Source organism: Gnatocerus cornutus, chromosome 6 (assembly GCF_029298725.1).
Source record: "Gnatocerus cornutus isolate USDA-ARS CGAHR chromosome 6, icGnaCorn1.1, whole genome shotgun sequence".
Lineage (NCBI taxonomy): Eukaryota > Metazoa > Arthropoda > Insecta > Coleoptera > Tenebrionidae > Gnatocerus > Gnatocerus cornutus.
In genome coordinates this window covers 5,922,505-5,946,629 of record NC_142238.1, presented here as the reverse complement: position 1 = coordinate 5,946,629, position 24,125 = coordinate 5,922,505, and the positions used below count along the sequence as shown (strand labels likewise).

General features: G+C 34.5%; 1 protein-coding gene across 4 annotated transcripts in view; it reads right to left on the bottom strand.

Moving 5' to 3' along the window:
* Positions 1-21,900, bottom strand: part of dlg1 (MAGUK family member discs large 1) — a 126,312-nt gene extending 104,412 nt beyond the window's left edge. For 2 of the 4 annotated variants that reach the window (XM_088039066.1, XM_088039067.1), the window contains exons 1-2: positions 21,525-21,900; positions 1,348-1,481 (exon numbers count right to left, since the gene is read on the bottom strand). In XM_088039066.1, coding sequence (XP_087895192.1) covers positions 1,348-1,481; positions 21,525-21,831 — 441 coding nt within the window. In that variant the 5' untranslated portion in view covers positions 21,832-21,900. The remainder of the gene's footprint in view (positions 1-1,347; positions 1,482-21,524) is intronic. The other 2 variants (XM_088039068.1, XM_088039069.1) reach the window with 1 other exon arrangement.
* Positions 21,901-24,125: the final 2,225 nt, after the last annotated feature.

Here is a 24,125-nt window from a genome sequence, read left to right as displayed (position 1 = left end):
ATTCTTAATTTATGTATATGACATTGATTCGAAAATGATAGACTTTAACTTCAAGAGCAATAAGATTGCTCGCGGCTATAATTCTCTATAGCAGTGATTAAGATCTTTGCAGTAAATATTATATTGGCACCAATACATAAGCAATAATTTTATAAAAAAATATTATACATGAAAATAATCAGTTCCTGAAATTTACCATTAGAGGTTAGTGCCACTATAACTTTAGAAGAACACCTTGGAGTTCTAGTTCACAGCCATTATATGTATTTTATTAGTCTATTGTTGTTCAGCTTCCAGGTGATAATTTTCAGTTATTACTATCCAGCTTTAGCTCTACACACCCGCTGTTGTTCAGGAGGCGTAAAATTCAAAACTCATGGAGTTTGACAAATATTTTGAAATTTTTCTATTAACAAACAGCAACTGTAATTACTCCCGGAAACGCCGACTGTAATCAGAGATATTTTCTTTGATGTGTGAATATTTGTTGCAGTAACTCCGAGATTAATTGCAACGTTTTAAAACCTTAAAAAAATTGAAGCATTGAAAAGTATTTCATCACAAGCGCGTTTATTTGCGATTTTAAGTTTAATGGAGTTTTAGATACCCTCAAGGAATTTTATTAGTGAGGGTTAAAAGTTCGTCGACTATTTGTCAACCGTGCCGTCAATAAATTCAGCAGGAAGATTCTGTAATAAATCTATCTTTCGTTAGACGTTGTGAATAGTGAAAGAGTAAAAACGGCATTAACTAATGGAGCAATAATTTGATCATCTTCTACAAACGTGAATAGAAAAGCGTTTACGTTTTTCAAATATTATTTTAATGGACTTTTGGCAATTTGTCAGTTAAAGCAACTCGGGCTTATTTGCGCATTTGCGCTGGCTCGGATTTTCTCTAATCGTGGAGAAAATCACTCCAGAATGTGCCTTCTGGTTCGATAGCTATCTGCGTCCCTTTTCACCAATTAAAACATTTATTTTCCGAAAATAAAACAGACACCTAAGGACTGTTCAGAGAACATTATCGTCGTTTTATCCTTCACTGCGCTTTCTAAATATTACCCTTGCTTATTTTTACAGGGGTGTAAAATTTCCCACCCCACATTCCTGCTGTCCCATCAATTTCTATTACAGTCTTGTTTTCTTCATTGCGTCGTCTAATCCCTGTTGTTTGCTGTTTTGAGATTTGTAAGCGACATTCGTTCCGTCTTGCACCACTTCCCTTTACACGTCAATTCAGCAAACAAATAGAGAATTGGAATCGGGGAAAATGCAATTGCGAGAGTTTCGAATGATAGGCAACGTACAGGATCACGTGTTAAACAAATTGCATAAAAGCACTTACATCATTGTTGGTATAAGAAGCTATGGGTCCATCGCTAGTCTCCCATTTATTAGCAATTCTAATCGTTTCCGCTGTTTTCTCCTGGACTGATTTAGTTTCATCGAGAAGAGTCAATTCGTAGAACTCTTGAATATCTGAAAAAAATCAATTTATTACTATCAAAATAACTCTAGTGATTAATGGCATCGATAATTAAAACTGTTCGTTCAACAAAAATATTAATTAACTGTGAACGAGCTCCAGTGAATATATCCCAATGTTTCCACTCGCAAACAACATGTATGATTTGTGTTAATTTACCCAACGCTTGTTACAAAATAATTAAAACATTCTCACCAACTCGGGTGAAAAATATTATTTGAACCTTACACTTTGAGACTTCTTGCCAAGTCGGAGCCGCAGTATGTGCAAATATGGTGATGTTTTTCAACTATCAGCCAAACGTGACTTTGTTTAAATCACATATTTTCGCCGTCTAGAATATTTTCAGAAGACATAAAATTTTGATTGATGGTGAAAACTTTATGACTTGCTCTTAAAGCAAAAACTTTTATGCATAATCGAGTTATCTTGTTACACAAAAGTTGGCACAGATACCCCGATATGTATTTAATTTTGTAAAAAGCCTTGCATGGGAATAAAAAGAAAAAATAGCGCGGCGCATCCACCAAATGTAAATCGCATCAATTCTCCAATAAAGCACGTAATTAATTTGTGCTTAGTACAGGTTTTGTTGCACAGGTGAATCAACAAAGTAGACCTTTTTTTCAATTAGCGTCGTTATAAATTTGATATTGTTTCTCGATAAATTAGCGCTAAAGCTCAATTTGAAGAATAAATAAAAAGAAATTCAATACTGGAAATTAAATTTTACCCCTCATATATGGTACAAAGCGCTAGTAATAATTCTATTAATATAATAATCTGTTTGTAGTATTATCGTGATTATATTTGATATCCTGGTTCGACACAAGTTCAATGGGCTGAAACCCCACAAACAGATATTTTGTAACTATTAATCATGCACAAAAATTTCCACTGCTACTTTGAAAAGACCAGTTAATTAAAAAAATATAAATTGAAAATTTGGGATGAGTTTTTTATTTTTTTGTGTAAATTCCTTCATACATATATTTCGTGGCCTTGCAAATCCCTCTTGCCTATTTGGCAAGTCTAAAGCCACCATCTAGAATCCGATAAAACTTGATGGTGGAGATGTATCGACAATTTATGGCCTTAATTTTATTCCAGATGCTATTTACGTCAATAAAAAATGTTTTATAAACAGTAATCAGCCATCCAGCATGCGATAACGTCAATCAAAATTCTTTATGAGATCTTCGGTGCCTGCTTTACGATTTTCTATAAAAATATAACATAAAACAGTTCACAACTCGTACAAGCAAGCAAGCAAGCAGATTCGAAATTCCAAAAAAATTCGTAAATATGTAAATTTCAATTAAATTCAACAGGCAGGATTGAAGTCTGAAAAATCTCTTTAGAAAACGTACTTTTTATCTCAACAAAAATGTCGATCGTGCTCACCACAAAAATATGTCAATCTGATGCGTGTCGTTGTGTCGGCGAATATTTTAGGTTGTCGAAACTTTTGTGAAGAAGGTGTATCAACAAGCTTATTTACAACAGAAAATCAATAACCGAAATCAAAGGAACCGTCATTCTTGATTATGTGTGTCTGGACATGAATTGAATAATCAGTTTGGTGACAAGTAATCTTACAATAAGATCCACAAATTTCATTAAAATATTTCTTTATATTATTCATGTCGTGGCGCCCCTTCGTATGTCAATTTTTTTGAAAGTACCCCTGGGATTTCGAAATAAATGAAGAAGTCAGAAATATTTATGGAGGCGGAAAATTTGCTATGTTTCACAGTGACACCCTATCAAATATTTACATAAATTAGAAGGAATCTGGCCAACGACACGTTCTCATTGACAAAGTTCTGATCCGAAACGCGAAAGCTCAATAAAATTAAAACATCTTTCCACAAACTTGGCAATGCTTCATTTCAAACAGACTTTCTATCCCAGATTTGAATATAACCCGTTTTATGAATAAAAGCACCCGTAAAAGACAACGGCAAATTGTCATGTGTATTGTTGATGTTGACTCAAGCGAGATAAACGGATTTCAGTTCCGCACTATATTCGTGTTCCACCGAATCTTAGATAAATGACGGCTGCCATCTGAAGAACGTGTGCACTGATTTTAAACGTAATCTGAGAATGTGACAATTTTGTAATGGTAGCGTCAGTAATCCACTTTTTGGGGTTGAAACAAAAATGGGAGTTTTGGTGTAATAAAAGAGAAAGAAAACAGCAGATAGCGCTTGACGAAAGAGCGAGTTCGTTGTCACGCCAACGAGATAAAACAACAAAATAGCAGTGTTATCTTGGAATCTTTCAAATAAAAATCGAACATTCATGAAAGTACGGCGGGATATTGCGTTTTATGTCTAGTTTACTCTGGGGTTCATAGATGTTAGGGCGACATTATCCAAATTATGGGTTTTCTCGTCTCGTTTCGAATTTTAAAAAATAAAAAGTATAATAAGTACACTAATTTATTTTTTTTTGTTTTGTGCAAACAATAAAATCAATCATAAAAATTATTGTTCTCCAAATAATTACTCGTACCCAAACATCCAATTTTTGTTTGACCTCCATGAGCATAAACAAATTTTTGTGACAAGCAGAAAGAAAACATTTTTCCACCCTCAGGTGACAAATAGATTGCGGTAGCTTTCTAAACGCATTGTTGTTGATTTTTACCTACATCGCAGCACTGAACTAAAATTGTAAAACAATGTTACACACAATTTTTCATTGAGCTTTGTTGACGTAACAGACGATTCGATAGTGTTGGAAAATATAGTTTTTTTTATGCATTCGATGTAGTTGGCAGTTACGCATCAAAGATTACTTTCTGTCATACGACCTTAATTAGTTTAGTACAATCAACACACTTTGATGTTGCGAATGCTCATACAGAGTGCTACCTAAACATAATAGATGTTTACCTTTTACGAGGAATATGAGCGCCGTTATCATGCGCAAGAATTTAACATAACAAGACGGTAGAGCAGGTGTACAAAGGCACAGACGTATGCATAACAAAGGTTTAAAATAATACAAGTTTAGAACGCCTATTATATTATTAAAATAGAATGTGCACAGAAGAATACAACTATTTGTTGAATTCTTTTCAAAGTAAAAATAAATATTTTAGGTTCCTTGGAAAACGTGTTGAATCCTTAAAGTTTTCAAATTGTTTCAACATGTTTCAATTTGTTAAAATCCTGGATCCTAAGAATACTTTAAAGAGCTTTAGGATATTAAATATCACAGATTTCAATAGTCGTAAATGACTCGAAAAATAAAAAAATTGTTCGCGTTTTATTTTTCTCTATTCATTTAAAAAAGATCATAATAGATATTTATTATACAGGGTCCGGCAACACTAGTGTCCACCCCCAAAATCGTCTTTAATTTTAAAGATAAAATTTTGAAAATTTGCATACACTCATAGTTTACAAAGCTCTAGAAGCCGACGCAAAAATTTATTTTTTATCACTTATAGTTTTGGCGTCGCGACGCCTTAAAAGTGTATTTTTTAGCTAATTGTGAAGTTTTATGAAATGAACCTCTAATTTAATTTTTTTTCACTATAAATGTGTTAAAAATATCTCAGTTGACATTTTAGATTTAATGTAAATTGTATTCAAAATTTGAGGAAAAAATGCTGTTTAATCAAGTTAGTTTTCAATTTTATTACGTCAAAATTGGGAACTACGTTTACACCCATCTGTCAACATCTTGTGTCACAAATGACATCTATTCTTTGGTTCGTTTTAGAAGGTAACAAAAGTCTTATTTGGCGAAATTGTCGCTTTGTCGATGTTAATTAACGATTTCTAGTGTCCAGAACGTGCAACATACCCGAGCTAATCAAAATTCGCCTTCATATGAGTGAATGAAGTGACTTGTGAAATTTTGGTGTGAACGTAGTTTGTCACTGCACCGTCAAAATGTTGAAAACTAACTTGATAAAACAGCGTTTTTTTCGCAAATTTTAAACACCATTTGAAGTAGATTTAAAATAAAAACTCAAATATTTGTATTACAGTTATGTTGAAAAAAAATGGAATTCGCTAATATTACCGCAAAAACCCAAAAATCGCTAAAAATTAAACTTTTTAGGCGTCGCGACGCCAAAGAAACCGTGATATCAAAACAAATTTTTGTGTCAGCTTCTAGAGCCTTGTCAACAATAAGCGTATGCAAATTTTCAAAATTTTATCTTTAAAATTAAAGACGATTTTAGGGGTGGACACAAGTGTTGCCGGACTCTGTATAAGAGTGTAAGGACGCAAATTATTCACGACAAAAATCAGTTAATCTCGAGATCGTAGATCGAGCTTGTACATTATTCACTCGTTTTAAACAAATAAAGTACTCTTATTAGTGCATTTTGGATAAACAAACTTTACCATAATATTCAAAGCTTAACAAAATAAAATGAGCTGACCCACCTCCCCCAAGCCATTATAAGCTGCCAAATTTTTAATTAATTTAGATTAAGAATTTAAGCTCGACGAAACCGTCACATTTCTCGTTTTCCTTTATCCGTGTTTATTTGCGTCGACAACAGCTTGGGGTAGGTTATTTATTTCCATCGAGTCGAAAGCCGTCAAATTTATTGACGACTTTTCCACATATTGACATTTCTATATAAAAACTAGAAAGCCGATTAATCACAACAATTCACATTTTCACTATTGCGCCCTAAAAAGTTCCAATTAATTTTCACAGCCATAATGTGATATTTCATGCAACTGGATTTATGTGTAGCCACTAGTGACCAGGTAAACGATTCGTTGTAATTCACAGCGGCTGATAAGTTACGGATAATTACTAATGGTGTTGGCAGTACCAACACTAAATAGTTTTCGCTACGTATTTCATTCCGGACATTAATCCGCACGCATAGTCACCACGAAACAAGTAGAACCTAACCGGAAATCTAAATTGATTTATGCCGTGTCAAAAATTTATCTTTCATGTAATTGATAAACATGATTGGATGGAATAAAGTTCAATGATGGCAATTTAATGGAAAATAATCGTAAAGGGGTGACCGATCGTAAAAGGCGTTTTATGTCATCAATTTCAGAAGCTGAACTGTGGGAAAACATTTTATGAAAATGAGCCGCTTGCTGTGTGTCATACTTTTGCGTGTAAAACGTTGAAATTAGACATAAAATTTAGATTGTCATTTATGAATAAAACTCGGAAAATCTCTTCAAACACACAACACTAAGTACAGAACCAAATTAATTACACTTTTCGGGTATTTCGACTTTGGTGAAAATGTCGCGGTAATTGTACTTTATAGCTTCCGGAAATTTAACAAACTTTCTATCCTGGTGATTATGTAGCAGAGTCTGAATTATTCGAAATTCCCAACACTGAAGGTATCCACGTAACGGCAGCCAATTATTTCCAGAAGTAAAATCTGCACATTCCATTGAATTGTAATATAAAAAGCGAATAAACGCAAGTTTCACGTATCCGCTTTGAAAAGTTTAAGCGCTTCCAAATAATTATTCTCAAATTAGCTGTTAAACAAGCTTTGTGAAGTGGATTAATTAAAATTTTACAAAGAGGTAATACCTACATGAAAACCTCAATTTACAAAATCAGTTTTCGATTGGGTAGAATCTTGAATACCGTTCTCCTTTGTAAAAGAAACAGAAAGGAATAAAAATGGTCCCTTAAATCGCCGTCCTAATCCTCGGAAATTAAAATGGGAAGAAAAACAGAGCCGTATATTCCAGTAAATTTGCAACATTTATTTTAATCAACGTTGAAATAACGAAAACGGAACCGTGCGCTAAACTTTAACAATGTGTTTCTTAAACCGGTACGTCTGATTGAAAAGTGACATTTCCCTACAACATCCGAGCGGAGAAACGAGATGGAAAGAGGTCGATAAAGCGAAAGCAAGAAGCCTTTCGAAGTTTTCTTCTGCTCAGGTTTACGATTAGCTTTCCCGCTAATCAGTACAAGTGACTGCCTTGGGAATTATTCTCGAAATTCCACGAGGACGAAAGAAAAAACTAGTTATACGGAGTATCTCCTTTCAAATGCTCACCAGGTCCTTCTTGTAATGTAATTAAGGGAGTAATGGGATGTTGGAAGTTCCTATAGCCCTGCTTTATTTAACTATTACCGCGAGAGCAAACTCTTGAAAACTTTCACCTGGTTTATTAACACGACACCTGAAAAATCCTTCCTGAATGAAGGAGATGAAGCGCTATAAATTATTTATGATAGAGGGAGCACCGACGTCGTTTTAAGAAAATTAACATAACAAGTAGCAAACTGAAAATTCTGATTCAAGAGCAAACAATCTTCACGAAAGCGTCATAATCCTGTTTATAGATTTTTTTCATGAAAAAAAAAACGTGCGATTAATTTAAACAAAACCATTGGATGGAAATAAATTGTAGTTGCTTTTAGTACAGCTCTGTTCGTGTTGGTATCCAATAACGACCTGAACCGGAATAAACACACTATTTTTATTTTTCAGCAAAGGTAATGGATAATTCCTGTATCCCTTCTGTTAGGGGTTCGATTTAATGGCCGCCATGAATCTTTATTAGAACCAATTTATACACTTCGAAGCGTGCTCTTTGGAAAAAATCGAGTCTTCTCACCACCGAAAGCTGTTTTTCCAGTATGAAACCTCCATTTTTGACCTCGGATTAGAACTGATTGAGTCGTCGTAAAGATTGAAATCAAATACTTGGCCGTAAAAATTCGATTTATAATAAAAATGTTTACAGTTCACGTATCAACTTAAAACGAAATAGTAGCCTATTAAACTCCGCAATGGAAGATTTCATTGTCTGATGATAAGCGGGAAGTGACAATGAATAGAAAGTAATTTGGCGGAGGAAAACACAATTATGGCCATAAAGAAAATTTTTCCATCAAACTAATCTGGAAAACAAATGCGTATAAATTCTTTGGTGGAAATAATCGCGTTCGTTTTATCATCGCCCTTAGTTTAAGTTGAAATGCACATAAATTAAGAGATTTTCAGGCAACAATGAAATATTTTTAGGGTTATTCGGGCGTGCACGTTAATTCCAGAGGAGTGTTTATTATGTAAGGGTTCCAAATAATTTCGCTGTCTCGAAGTTTGATTTACGGCTTGTTTATCGCTTTTGCTAGACGGTTTCTTTCCAGAAAGCTCAAAAGCATGGACCTAATTGTATTTTGTTTTGTAATTAATTATGATTGTTTGAGTTTTGTCTTATATCGGATGTGCTTTTAGAATTACTTCTTCTTAAAAGGGTTAAAAAATGTGCTTTGACGTGATTGAAAACAGTCTTTAATTAAATTCCAGATTTTTTGTTTTATCAACTTTGCCCCCATCCTCATCAGTGAATAATTTGTATGCAACACTAAAATTTGCAGTCTTTCTCCCAGAGGTGCTTGCAAAAAGCAGCTTTGTTTACTCCATTATGATGTAGAGCGGCAAGTTTTGTACCGTATTTCAATTAGGGGTTGGCGTTGTGGGGTCGTATTAGTTCAAATAAGATTTCCAGTGACGTTGATAAAATTACACGATGCACTTTAGCAAATGCAGGAAGCTTGTTATGTTAAGAAAAGCCTTAGAATGTAGTAATTTCGCCCGCCTTGGTTAGTTTTGTTTAAAAACTTAGCAGAAATTTCTGCCATTACAAGTAAAAATAATAAACATTAGCGAGAATAAGTAATTCTCTGTTTGAAATTCAAATTGCTGCTTTTCTGATAAGTTCTTCCCAGTTCGAGCTAATTCAAGTACGAATTATTAATCACAGTAACTCAAAGGCTATAGTTAGCTGAAGTTTCCCCCAGGAAGACACCATTCAAACCTCTATAATCAAGAAGTTCGGTAAGCTAGGATTTCAAGACGAAATCTGAGTGACCTGAAATGTGGCTTCCTTCACCGCTTGTGTTATTATTATCAAAGAGAACATAGTGCAACAGTAGAGACTCATGTGACAAAGTGCACAAGTTAATTTCTTCACGGTTACATCTTCTTATTTTCTTGCACTTAGATACGAATAGCAAAGAGAAAGCTTTTCAATTTCAACAACAATTGCTTTCTATTCAAGAGCTTGCTGACATGTGACAGGCAGACAGCCGTTTATCCTCGGCGTCCGGATCCAGTCTATCTGTTTTACTTACCTAACGCCAACAGTGGAGGGCGTTCTGCCATATTTCATTCTTCTAGAAGTGCAACTTGATACAAGAAATTTGCAGAAACGCTTGCTTATTTAACTCGAGGTAAATTGTAATGATAGCTCATTTTATAAATGTTCGCAGTGGTAAACTAACTTGACGTCATCAGAACGTTGGATAGAGTTCTTGGTGAACTGTAATGATTAGAAGGTTGATTAATAGGCTGTAAATGCCACAAATGCTACAGTGCTCCTTATCCGGCAACATTAACAAGTGACATGTCGTAAGTTATAGTGGTAGATAACTACTTTTACGACAGAAAGGTAAAAATCGGCACTGAGTAAAAGAGATTCTTTTGCATGAATTTTCATTACAGCGGCTGCATATGATCTAAATAAGTTTTGTAAAGCACGAGCTCCAAGGTATAGAATCGTCTCTTTACCGCTACGTAAAATAGAATTTCTGAAGTAGAGTCGCATCTTAAAACTTATTAATTATATTCTGCAAGAAAATTACTGTTGAAACAGTCTTTCAAAGAAATGCAATGTTTTTTAATATTATATCCCCTATAAATGAATAGAATAAAAAATATGACAAGTATTTCTAACTTAAGATAGCAGTTAAACCGGAACGTGTGTAATTGTTCCTTGTTAGAGCTAATTACAGTAAAGTAGTTAAATCAACATTTTCTCTCGCAGACAACTTTTGAGTGAAGATAATAACAGCGTTATATTGGTAATGTCTTGTATTACACTTTGTCAGTTTAATTTACTGAAAGGAGTCTGGTAATTGGATAAGAGCTTTTCCACATGTTCAGCACCAAATAGATCAGATGTTCGGGTTCCAATTATGAAAGTTTAAAACAACATTCAAAAGCGAACCGGACTCCAAAAGCAGTCTCGAAAAGTGTTCAGTTTCACCAATTCCCTTTTATTGAATTAACTTTCGAGTCAAGAGAAGTCCGGTCCTGTTAATTTCGGTAACTACGAACGGCATCCTATTGATTCATCCAAGAAACAAGCGAAAATCAAGCAGTTCTATCGTAATAAAGTCTAAGATAAGATGAAACCGTAAAGCTGGCATTAGACGCCAGATGGGAATATCGAAACGTTTCCTGAATTTTTAATCTTGCTACGATGTACGTTCTCTTCGTATAATCCGAATGTAATTAGAGAGGCCTTAGGTTTATTTGGAGAAGGCATATTTTAATTAATTGCGTTTCCAACTAATTAAATCATAAACTCAAATAACGAACAATTAATTCCATGAAAAATGTGGAAGGGAGCACCGTGTACGTCGGATCAGAAATATGACTTTCAATTAGGCTAATTGGAACAACTTTCTTCGAAACTTTGTTATTTTGCGGAGATTTCCTTAAAATAACGAAAAGCATTAGTTTTTCTGTAATCTGTTCAGCGGACCGTGAAGATAAAACTAATGACGACAGAAAACGCATGTTGGAAAAATTGATGGAAATCGTTACTGAAATTAGCTGAAACAAAAGTTTGTGACATTTCATTATCATTCTGACCTAAACTTCAACTTCGTTTAAAAGCAGGCAATTTATTATAGTTAAAAGCTATTACGCAATATTAAATTCTTGAAGGCATTGCTACAACAGTGACGTTAGCATATTTTTCATGTAAATGCGTTGTCTTGCATCTTGCCAAACGCCAGTTATCTCAAAAGGGTCTACAGTGATTAATTTTCACCAACAAAACTCCAAATTTGTTAAAATAAAATGTTCAAATGGACTAACTTTATACGGTTCATATATTTTCCCACACTATAATCCAGATACTTTATTTAAAATTATGAATGAGAGCGCATAAAGTGGGAACTCGTTTTTTCACTTACGCTACCTAATTTATTTTCATGAGCCGAGCTGCAGACGCTTTGACAGAAATGGTCGGTTTTATTAACCATTTTAAAAATTTACAATTTTTGTCAGCTTCCGTTCATATGCATGTTTTTAATACTTTTAATAACGCGCTGCAGTAGTTGAAACTAAACAGTGTTGTTTTTGCTAAATTCCGGGGACTTTGCTGGAGCTTTGGGAAAAGCTCATTTCACTACCTATTTCCGATATGAGATACGTAAAATGGATTTTGTAGAATATTAGAGTGTTCATTTTTTCCTGAATTCTACTAGCAAGCTCAGTTTGTTGCCTGTCGCTTATGACCTTATGAGGCAACATAACTTGTGTTTAAATTACAGGAAATTTACAGTAAAAGGGTAAACGCACCTGCATCTGGGCACGTCGTGAAAAACTCGTCAGGAACATTTCAAGCATAAAAAGCACATAAAATTAAAATGACTTATAGTTTACTTGAAGTTTTATTAGTTTCATTTGGTTTGTTGGAACTGAAGACGAGAGTGTCCTTTAAAACAATAAAATTATCCTGAAAGTCGTCGTTCAAGCCAGATGCTTACAATGCTAAAATTCTTTATTGCGCAACCATAACTTTTTATTTCAAAAAGATTATACTCACTCGTTTAATCATAGAATTTAGCTCCTACAATAAAACGCGGAATTAAACTGCTCTTTCAATAACCCTCTCAAACTTGTAATTAATCTAGTTAAGCAAAAACTTTACTAGTTAGTTTTCCACAAATTGATCGGATGTAGTTAATTAAGCAGAAAATCAAAGCGTTTTAAATTTTAATTCCACACTGTGACAATCTTGAAAGCATTTAAAGGCTCTTTGTAAATACCAAGTTTTAAATCCGTGTCTGAGTGGAATTATAAAAACGTGTCAAGAATAAATGGAAAAATAATGCTAAAATAATTCGGAAGACGACGTAATAACATAATTACAAAGTACTTATTACAATTAAAAACTTAGTTCTGCAAGCTACCGCGAAAACTAGTTTTCTAATTAATGCGAAAATAATTTTCGCTTTAATTAAATGTCCGTTCAACGTAATTTCAGTGTCACATTAAACGCGGTTTAGGATAACAACTTTTAAAAGGTCGTATTTTTTTAAAATTGTCAGAACTTTCCACAAAGCGCGTCTGCAGCAAATTAAGTATAAAATCAAAGCGTTCGTGAAGTGAAATTTTAATATGACGTTGGAAGGATCCTGAAAGTATTTAAACACAGTCCGCGTCTTCGCAAATATTGAGCTCTAAGTTGGCTTTAAATCCACGTCTGAAACGGCTGAAATTAAAGTAAACCAATGTGATCTCGCGTTTTACAAACATTACGTGACGTATGACGCGGTTTCAACTGAAATCCCCAGTGAAATTGAAGATTATGCCAGCCAGGGATTAGTCTACCTTATATTCCGCTTTGAAAATGTGTTTTTAATAAATTTATTACCACGATTTTCCCCCATCATACCGACTTGTGAATGAGTTATAATGGTAATATTTTTTTAATTGCGGCGTTTTGCAACTTTAATGTTGTGTTCGTTTTATAGACTTCATGCAACGAATCAAAAAGTTTATGGTATTTTTATTTACACAACGTAAAAGAGAATTTGATCGGGCTGTACGAAATTAGAAAACGGAATCGGTAAGGGATTTGGGTTACTCCTTTATATCTCGTTCCTTTTATTACAAATCTGTCTTTGTCGATTATTTCTCGCTGATGTGTGCGTTGGCACAAGTCCCCAGCTTAATTTCAGATTCGCGCTAATTGCCACATTAGAACCACTAACGTATGTTCTGTGGATTATGTAGCCAGCGAAGCAAAACATTCGGCGATAAATTATCTCAACAAGAGAAAACTACAGCGCTTAGATTCAACTACCGAAACTGACAGTTGCATGTTGTACAAAACAAAGTTCAACAATAGAAGGTACATAAATAAAATTTTCTTAAGTTGGCTCTCGACCCTTCACTCAATTAAGGGAAGTAGTCAAGTTGTAAATAAACACAACGCCACTAAAACAAAACGGTTTAACTCGCCCCAACTTTACAAAAATACAGAACAAAGATAAAACCCTCACAACTGACGAGTGAGCATTTTACATTTCAAAAATTGGAGCGGAATAAATAATACATCTAGTCGGTTCCAGCACCAGATCAAAAGCTCACCAGATAAAAACTGCATAAAGAATGATATCCGCAATAAAACCTTTGATTTCTGAATCGGAATGGTCGCAGATTTTCGTATCTCAATTCATGCTTTAATAAATGATTTTAAATTGATGTAAAAAGATTTCTCTTCAACAGAATTCCTACACTTTTTTTGCACCGACAAAGTTCGTTAAAAATGACACCGAAAAATCCTATTTCGGTCAACAACTCTTTTATTTCTTCAGCAAATTTAAGATATTAGTGCAAACTTATTGCAGAATTTCACGCAGACTCTAATATTGTACAAGTTTTTCACCCACCTCGACAAATAACTGAATTAGAAGGGCTTGAAGTTACGGATTGTCGCCAAAGGGCAAAGATTTTAAAGCACCGGAATATTAGTTTTTCGATTTCTTCGGAACTCTGACAGATATAAGATGCGGTCTTCGCCATCGTTTTTCTCGCGCCTTTGTTGCTTAGAATCAGCCCTCATACATCCCATTCGATGGGCGATGATGCAATAACAGTACTACTGAATTAAATTTGCACGTTGTGTAACAAAATTTACATTGTTTCTGGTTTCGTAGCTGTTGAGATGGTCTGACGAAACAAAGGTGTATTGTGTTAAATTCTGCATTATTTGCATTTAAAACGGCACGTCTCGTTGTCATGCAACAATTCTCACACAATAATCTTCACCCAAGCACCTGTGACGTGATTAGTCGGGATCTAATCTAATAACAAAACACCTGTAACACATTACAAGTTTGATATGATAGCTGGACCTTCATATTAGAAACCAAAACCCTCATAAACCGTATCATGAAACTGTCATAAAGTTACAAATTTTTTATTTAACAATTTATATAAAGTTTTGAATTACCGTATAAATTTTACGTCTGCTCATAAGTTTTTGTTATGAAAACGTAAAAAAATCCTCCGTTTTCACTAACTCAAAGTTGTATATAGTGAATTAGCGTTGTCGTTTAAACTATGCATGTGTAACTTTGGTCTTCTGGTTAATACAACTTTTTATCGTCGCTGTAGCTAAAGTAAAATATTCAAATTTCTCACCACGTTTTGGAAAAACCTAATATTCCACATAGTTGTATCTGGGTAGGAACGAGTAACATATGGTTCTGGAGTTTAATGAAGCGAAAATGTTGTGTTGTCTGAAGAAGTGTTGGGAAGCCATTAACGAGATGGATCGACGACATCTCGTAAAATCCTGTAAGCTTCCGAGGAGTTTCACAGAAAAAAAACGGAAAGAGACAAAAGAAACGAAAGCTTCACTGCATATTAATTTCCAGTAGAAAAAGACGTGACTTTTGCTCATAACCGAAATATTTAGAGCCTCATTATTGTGACATCTCTGAGTTTCCCATTTTGAAGCATAATTAAATCTATTTAAACGAAATTTCAAGTCTTCCCGAAATTGAATTGAGTGACGGAAAGTTTACGTTACAAATATTCTTTTCGTCTTTAGGTGATTCAATAGAGCTTAGAAATATTTAGAGCCTCGTTATAGTTGCTACAATGTAGTTGCAATTTGTTGGCATTAATTTTATAACCAATTAGAGTACCGTGCAAATTTGGTAGCTGTAACTAACGACTTCATTACCTTATGTTACAGTATCGTCTTCATCACTGCCAATAAATTTCGTAATTTAACAGTTCTAGTTTTGATAGTCGCGGTAATAAATTTCTCGCAAGAATCTGCATCGTTTCTAGTTAGATAAGAATAATTCCGAAAACTAATTGGCGCAGTGAATTCCATCTCAGGAACATTATCCAGTCAATCCGAATTAAATCTCTTCCTTGAGCGGTAAAGCCGTCATCAATGAAATCGCGAAAGAACTTACGACTTCCGATTTCATTCGATTCAGTTTTCCAATTTTCGCTTAGTAAACACGTCTTCGATCGGCGCCATCTTCATCCCGATAATGATAAGTGACAAGAGTAGAACGTTGGCGTCCTCGAGTTTTAATTTCCTGTCAAGTGGCCGGCAATGTGTGATTGAAACCATTTTATAGATCCTGCTGTTGCTACTGAATGGGATTTATTAAGATATTTCGCGCATCCCTTCACTATATTGTCTGCTATCTCTATTTTAATAATACCGCCACCGACTTTGTCGTCTTGGACAATTTATCATTTTTAGAACACGGATTTTTCGTCAAATCCACTTTGTGAATGTTTTTGCTAGTGTTGTTGTTTCAGAACTCGTTACCTCATCCGTTTTCCAAGACGGTATCTATTGGTAGTAGACGTCTTGCTGTCTACAGCTAAATTACCGTATTACCTCATGTCGCAAATATCAGCCACAAAAGTTGGGATGACATACCTGCAAAGAAAGAGAAAAGTATTAAAAACGAGTGACTTGAATCCCTCGGACTAGTCATAACACATTATATACGAAGTTTGTCAGGTGTAATCCTAAAGTTTCAGAGAAAACTTTGATTAGTTACGTCTTTTATTAGTGTGCTGAAGTTTAAAATGTTTAATATCGCAAAGAGTATCATTGCAGCTGTTGTTTGAACAAAGCAGAAAACGTAGAGAATCAATATTTCCAACAAACAAGTGTAAACTATTTTGTCGAATATTTTTGCGACGTGCTGTGCTGTGCAGCCTTGTTTACTTTCCATTCTTCATAAACATCAGCAAATAAGCAGACAAAAAGTTTAACGTTCCTAAAAAGAGCAAATATGAAAGTTACTTTGACATTATGGTTGATATAAAATTTTGTATTTCCGTTTTCTTTGAAATGCAAGTAGCACAATTCCACTAAAAAATGAAGAAAATGTTAAAATAGGTTCCACAAATAAGACGCTTTCAAATCTAACAATTGTTTCAAATAAAATTGACATTAAAATGGTGGATGCGCCGGGATAATCCCATTAGCAAAAACCTCTTATTTGTGTTTAAATTTTAGTACTCCGGAATAAACAATTCAGCTCTCTCTGCTAAAGTTAAGTATTCAAGCAACTGAAAATTTATTTTATAAAGGATGTAAACGCAAACATTTGGAAAATCGTTTTTTACGTAAAAACTTTATTAAAAACCATCGCGCCTGTAGAGTGTGTCGGTCAAACAGCCGGAATTTTACGCGATGAAAAAGTTTTAAGTAGCGAAGCTTGTTAAATTACATTTGTCCGGTGGCATCCTCCACTTTTTATTATCTTCTCTCACGCTCAAATCTTTAACGAGGTAAAGGTCGGTGCAACACTTTTAAATTAAAATGTGGTTTGTCAACAAACCTCGCAAAATCCCACAGAAATATAATTAAATTCTGTGCTGGGAAGGCTCCAAGTCGTAACTCACGGTATAAAAAATGCAGACTTCTCGAATGACTAAAATAAAATTTTATGTTGAATTCGATTTGTACAAAAATCCCAGACCAATTGCTCTCGACTTCTGCAACCAATTCTTTCCATATTTGAGTGCCCGCAAAATACAAAAAATGTTAAAATATTGCAAAACTTCCGGAAGACTGCTTTGTCATTTCTTATTTAAACTGTAGATCTTTGAGATTTGTTTTATTGGTGTAAGGTACTTTTGCAAATAGAATCAACGCTTTTTCTGCAGATGAAACATACAGACACCATTGAATTTATTCCAATAATTCAACCGAAGCATGATTTATAAATGCGCTCAATGTAAAACTTTGTTCGAGTATACAAAGTTGACCAAGTTATGTGAATTTATCAACAATCAAATTGCTCTTTTTGACTGCATTCGGCGATGTGGTTTTAGGTTGTTGCACTCGAATTTTAGTGCACTTTACTACAATCTGAAGTTTTCTCTCTATACTACTTCGCTCATGAGAGGTAAACCGAATTTCATCCGTCTTCATTCTTGTGTTCAGAACTACGAAAGTAAGCATCAATTTGCATTGTTTAATACAGCATAAACAGCTCATATGTAAATACAGTTCTGTGGGCTATTGAGGTAAATAATTCAATAAACATAAACTGATTATGCAGCTTCCATGAAATTAATTCTACCGGTGTTATTTTTGAAAGATTTAAAATATAGCACGTCTCATTCGAGAATCTACTCTATCTCAACCAGTTTTGTTGCTTCATCAAGTTAAAAGCCTTTCTTTCCCTTGAGTTAAAATGCAATCTTGTTTAAACCATGATAGGATCTTAACACTGTACACTTGTCTCTATCAAGGTTTCATCTAAGTGCTTTTCCATCATGTACGTCATGAATATATTATCTTCAGTGCAACGTTCCAAAAGACTAAAGCTTCTTTAATGACAGTTGATTGTGTGTCAATGTTGTGTTCCATTAGTGGCGCATAGGATAGAGTAGTTACAACAAAATAATACAAACTGGTTGAGAACAAAATAATTACATATGGAAGAGCAACTTGTAATTAATTTTAATTGTACAAAAGGTGCACGAAATTGCTTAGTAGTTGTAGAAGTATGCACCTAACAATATTTCGCAATTTTCAAAGCGCAGTTGCAATATTAATGTTTCGTCAGTCTGGTGTAAATTATTCCATTAAAAAAGATTTCAAACTTCTGTAAAATAATTAACATCAACATCAAAGTTTAACTATTTTGCTTTAGAATTAAATATGTGTAGTTGCAGAAAACTCCACCAACAATTAATTATCTTGGTCGATTTAATTCAGGTCAGAGTTGGATTTATGATAAATGACACTTTTTGTTGAAGTGGTAATAACACGATCATTTAAAATTGAAATGTAGGTGTTTTAAAGTCCATTTTGTAAAGCAATCTACAACAGTAAGATGGGGCCATTCCAAATGTTGTGTTAGACTATAACTCCGTCATTTAGGTCAAAACTGAAGTTTGTTTTATTGGCACCCAAGCTGTGCAGTCGCTCCCTTAGTCATCGATAACTTCCACTTTGTTTCACTTTATGGTTGTGAACGCTATTTGCGTTGAGGAAGTTTGATTGGTTTTTGGATATCTGAACGCATTTAGCACCAAATTTATTTGGATAATTTAACAAGCTATATACAGCTTAATCGAGTTAGAGACATCCAATCCTAGAACTAATTTCCGGTATTGGAAACAAAAAATAAAATGCATCCAATTCGAAATAAATTAATGGTTCTGAGCGAGTTTGAGTATGCGACAATTTTTAGTTTAATTCCGCGTCGACCACAGTCATTTGCGATTTCAATCTTCGATAGCAGTGCAAATACCCTCGCTACCGACTTTGAATGAAAATTGATTCTTTCTCAAATAACATCCGAAACTGGAACGAACAAAATTTCCACAGACAAGAGACAGACTTTTCTCCGAGAAATGTGCGTGGCTTCCATAACTTCGAGATCATTATCTCGAAGAGCACTCTAATCCACGACGAAACCGAACTTCTTTAAAACCAAATCCAGTTAAACTCAAAACTCTTTTCTTGTACTGAATTTAACTGGAACACGAACAATTGTCTGGTGCAATATTTTCTATCAATTTAGCGGAAAGCTGTGTTAGAGTTTCGACCGGGCGACTAACTCTTGTTGTTTTCACCAAAGTTGCAAACTTTTATCGACTAACTGTATCTTTCTTTCTATTCCTTATGGCTTTGCGGTTGCAAAGTTGGATTCGAAACATGTTGCGCTCGACTGCGCCGACGTTATGCATTTAGATTTTCCGGAAAGACGAGGGCCTATGCTTGGGATGAGACCGACAAACAACTCAAAACCACCAAATAAATCTTGAATAAGTCGCCATAAATCCTGTAGTTTTCCGCAAAACAACCGCTGGTCAAAGATAAAAAGAAAAGTACAATGCGGGCTAAAGGACGTGAAATTGCTTCAAAAACGAAACCGGAAAACTGAGTACTTTTTAAATTTCGTATAATACTATAGGGAACCACAAAAGCACAATGGAATTTGTTAATTAAGACAGTTCTCGATGAACAATTTGCACTCAACGGTGAGTTAGGACATAACTATAAATTAGCGGTAGTTTTAGGAAACTATAAATGTTCGTGGTGTAAAAGCTTGCGGTTTAATTAAGTCATGTGCACACGAAACATCTCCTAGATCGTAAAAGCCTATTATTAATGACCAGATGCACATCAAATTTACAACCGGATCCAAAAAAAAAACTAAATAAAGACTTTGAGAGCTCATTTCATCATTATTCATTTAGCTTTGTTAAATTAGCTTAACAAAGCACATAACTTCCTTAAAATTATGCATTTAAAATATCTAGGTATATTCTGTGCAGCAAATGAGAATTCCCTAGAATTTCAAGCATTAGCATTATTTCTTCTAATAAATATAACATGAGTACAATATTGTATATGTATTTGCTGTTCAGCTTGAGTCCGCTGAAGTTCGCTCTAAGAAACGGCTATAAAGCTCGTTTTAGATAAAATATGGCAAAATTGTCTGAAAACGAATAAATTTTCAAACATCAAATAAGCGGCTTTGTAGGATTATTGCTTCTATTATTAGCTGGTATTAGCAGCGTTCTGTTTTAAGTTGTACTCTTCAGGTAGATAAAACTTTAGTGTTTTCTTAATAAAGCTAATTCCTTTCAAACGAAATTGCGCACTAATTAATATCTACTTAGAAGTCGTCTGCATTTCGCATTGGTTTTGAGGATTCTGAAAGCATGTGTTAGACAAACTTAATAACCAGTAGTGATTGTCGCCTAATAAGTTTTAGGGAGTAAAAGATATGGTACAAAAATTCCACTTTAGATGTATACAAAAAATTCTACATAAGTACATCAAGTTTTCTATTTTATTGTTTTAAATATTACGGTTTGGCGTCAAGTAAGTGATAAAGTCATATCTTTTGCTCTTATAAAATCGAAATTTGCAGAATTTGCATTTAAACTTTTTAAACTCGTCGCATGAACATCTTGGATGGAAACTTGATTGCTTTGAAGTGTCAGCTGTAATTTCTTTTAAACTCTTTTACGAATGATTGTAAAGGCGTACAAAAAATCTCGACAGATATACTTAATAAATTTGAATTTTGTTTTAAATCTACGTACTTAGATGGAATCAGTTTAGTCTTTAACAAAATACTAATGTTTTTTAAAATCAAGCAAAAATTTACAACATCGTTAACTAAAATTCGTAATTTTCATAGTTTTTGTGTTACAGCTACGAAATTTAAAGAAGTTAGTTTTTTTTAATAGTTTATTCACGGTACTAAATACTAAATTGCAAAACTGTTGAGCAAAAAACTCAAATTTTAGAAATACTTACTTTCAAAACCAAGAAAAAATCTTTAGCTAAAATTCGTAATTTTCGCGGTTTGTGCTACAGCTACAAAATTTAAGGAAGTTACTCTTTTTGAATAGATCATTAGCTGTACCAAATTGCTAAACTGTAGAGCAAAATACTAAAATTTTAGAAATTTTCATTATCTAGATCAAGCAAAAATTGCCAACATTACTTTAAAAAGCGTAATTTTGATAATTTTTGTGCTACAGCTACAAAATTTGAAAAAGTTACCCTTTTTGAATACCTAGTTTATTAAATTTGCCAAATTTCGAAACTGTAGAGCAAAGAAATCATAATTTTTAAGACGAAACAAAAATATCTTTTACAAAAATCCGTAATTTTTGTTATTTTTGTGCTACAATTAAAAACATTGAAGAAGTTACTCTTATTGAAGAATTTATTAACTTTACTAAATTGCAAAACCGTAGACCGAAAAACTTAAATGTTAGCAATTTTCATTTTTAAGACGTGATATTTTACTCGACTTAAATTGTTGCAGTAAATTTTCTAGAATGCAGGAGATAAGTGGTCAGTGTCAGTATCCAGAACCACAGTTGGAAGTAATTTATTATTGGTAAAAACTCGATAGAGAATTTCGCAGTTGGCGCAATTATTGATAGTTCCAGTCTGCTATCGTGGTAAATTTAGCAGACCACAAGCAAAGTTTACCTTCTTTTGGAAGATTGTATCCATGCACTTCGCAGTACGTGGTGGGAGCCAGAGATCCCGGACTTGCAGTCCCCGTAGACGCCATAGCCGAAGGCGCATCAATGGTGAAGAAGGTAGAAGCTGACGCCCGTTCCTCCGTGTGGACGATTTCCTGGCGCCGGCATTTGGCACAGCGCTTCATTTCGGAGCGCACGCGCAACAGCCACACCATGCCGAATAAAGCCATGCCGGCGGTTGGCCGCCTCATGGCACAAACCTGGTCATACCTGAGTCCTCTTGGGGTTGGCGTCCTATCTTTCACACACATGCCCTCGCCTATTGCTGATTACGAGACGGGGGACATCAGCGTTGCCCCCGTCCCCTCGACATAATTACACCTTATCGCTGGGTTGGAGTTGATTCGGTTTTCCGAAGATGGGGGCGTTCAGGCGTTGCCACCCATCGCCCGTGCCTAAGGAAAATTCCTTGTTATCGGGGTAATTTGTCGGAAATATCGCACCAGCTCGTCGATATTGGACCTTAGGACAAGCAAGTGGGATATGGCGGTTTACGAAAAGGAACGGAAACTGACAAAAGAGTTACTTATTGCAGTTTCTCGAAAGCAGAGCTTCATTTTCGTAACTCTGTTAATGATGATGTCTCACTCAGCTTAGAACTCGTGATGTATAGGTGGATATATAAACAAAGTTGGCACATGTTTTTCATCTCAAATACGTTATTTTTCAAGAAAAGCAGCGAAGATTTATTTAGAACGAAACAACTTGTCATGTCTTCTCCGCAAAAAAATTAAAACATTTTTTTCCATTGTGAAAGCAATGAGAACACAAAAGAAAACAGTGTTTATAGTCACAACAGTTTAGCCTCTTTTCCGTAATAACAACGCCAATATTTGATTTTTCCTTTAAGTTCATTCGCAAACAACGGAAAATTGTTGGTGAATAATAAACGATGAAAATTTCCTCTTTTCAGTGGAGCTGTTAAAGTTTGGATAGCGAAAAGCTTTAGTAATCCCAGTCACTAACACTTTTAATTTGCTACAGGTTTTCCCTGTAGCTTTTCACTACGTCGCATCAAAGGGAATTGAATTTCAACTTTTTTCCAATGAACAAGTAGAAACACAAATAACAGTCAATAAAATGCACTTATACAAAAAATCAGCACCAATTTTAGATTAAAACTTTCAACCGTAAAAGTTCGAAAATAAGTGGCTACAGCTTCACATTTTCTCTGCCATTTCAACACAACTGAACAACTTTTTATTACTTATTGATTTCTTTATAGAAGCGGATACGCACTTCAAAAACTATTATGAAGTTCCAAGTACAGAATACGAACTTTAAACTCGTTCTAGTACTCCTGTTACAAAAACATTTTATTGCTCTTTGCAAAGCTACAGATAACGATTGGAACTCTAAATTTGTCCTCGAACTCCAAGCCCGTCAATTGTAAAACTTAAAAGTACAGGTATGCTGCTAATTTAGTTTCAGAGAATTTGTGATGGTTGCCTTGTATTTATCGAAAGCATGCTAGCCGCAACGTGCTTTGTAAACGGTTGCGGCTGCAGAGGTTAAGTTTCAGTAGTGGTTCTCGGAAGGAACTTCTGAAACATTAGCGCTATCTCCATGTCATTATCTAAGGGGCAGTTGCATAATTCAAAGGCTTTATCGCTTCTGCAGCGTACCGCATTGTCTGGAAATATTGCTTTAAGCGTTTTATCATATCCACTTTTACACTTCTTCACTATTTTAGCGGTATTCAGAAAGCTAATTTGCTTCATTAAAAAAATTAATGGAAACCTTGTCCGAGTTCAACAAAAGTTTCAAATGAAGGATTAAAACCGTTCCTTAATCTGAGCACGATACACGATAAACTGAGCTTTCGACGTTGAAAAAGTTCCTTACCATAAATATTCAAATTTTCTTTGATCAAATAACGTGATCCTTCGGTGTCCCTTTTCCAAAACATGTCATATTTCCGGGACATATAAAATTGTATACCTATAATGCATTCACGATCTTTTTAGACCGCGGCAAGCCATGGAAATCTAGTAACTTGGTTGGTAGTCAACCCTTGTGAACTAAAGTTTCCTGAAAATGATTGACATTCGTTCTGTCGATTGGAGTTGTCACCTTTTTTTGGTTATGAATTGTGTCTGAAACCTTTCCTCTGTTGCCAGTTTGAACCGAACATTCAGAACTTAATAATTTTATTGAATTTTTATCTATATTGAAATTATTTTTCAACAAATGCAATATTAATCATAATGGAAGACATTACTGCTGGTACATTCCACTGGCGAAAAGTTTACCACTCTCAAAAAGCACTTCTGCCAGGTCTTGATTCTAGTCATAAAACCTTAAAAAAGTTTATTTGATCGAATTAGCATTTGACCCAGGGTTTTATGTTATGGAATCTCACACTAAAAGGAAACTTTGGCGAATTTCGTTAACTAAAAAGTGCAGCAATTTAGAATTTGATTTGTTTTTATTTGCATAAAGTCTTGTGATCGTTCACTTCTCTGTGTTTGTAACTCCTAGACTTAATAATTTTTAAAATCGTTGTTCTCTCGGCATAAAACTCTAATTATTGTCGCTTGTCAGC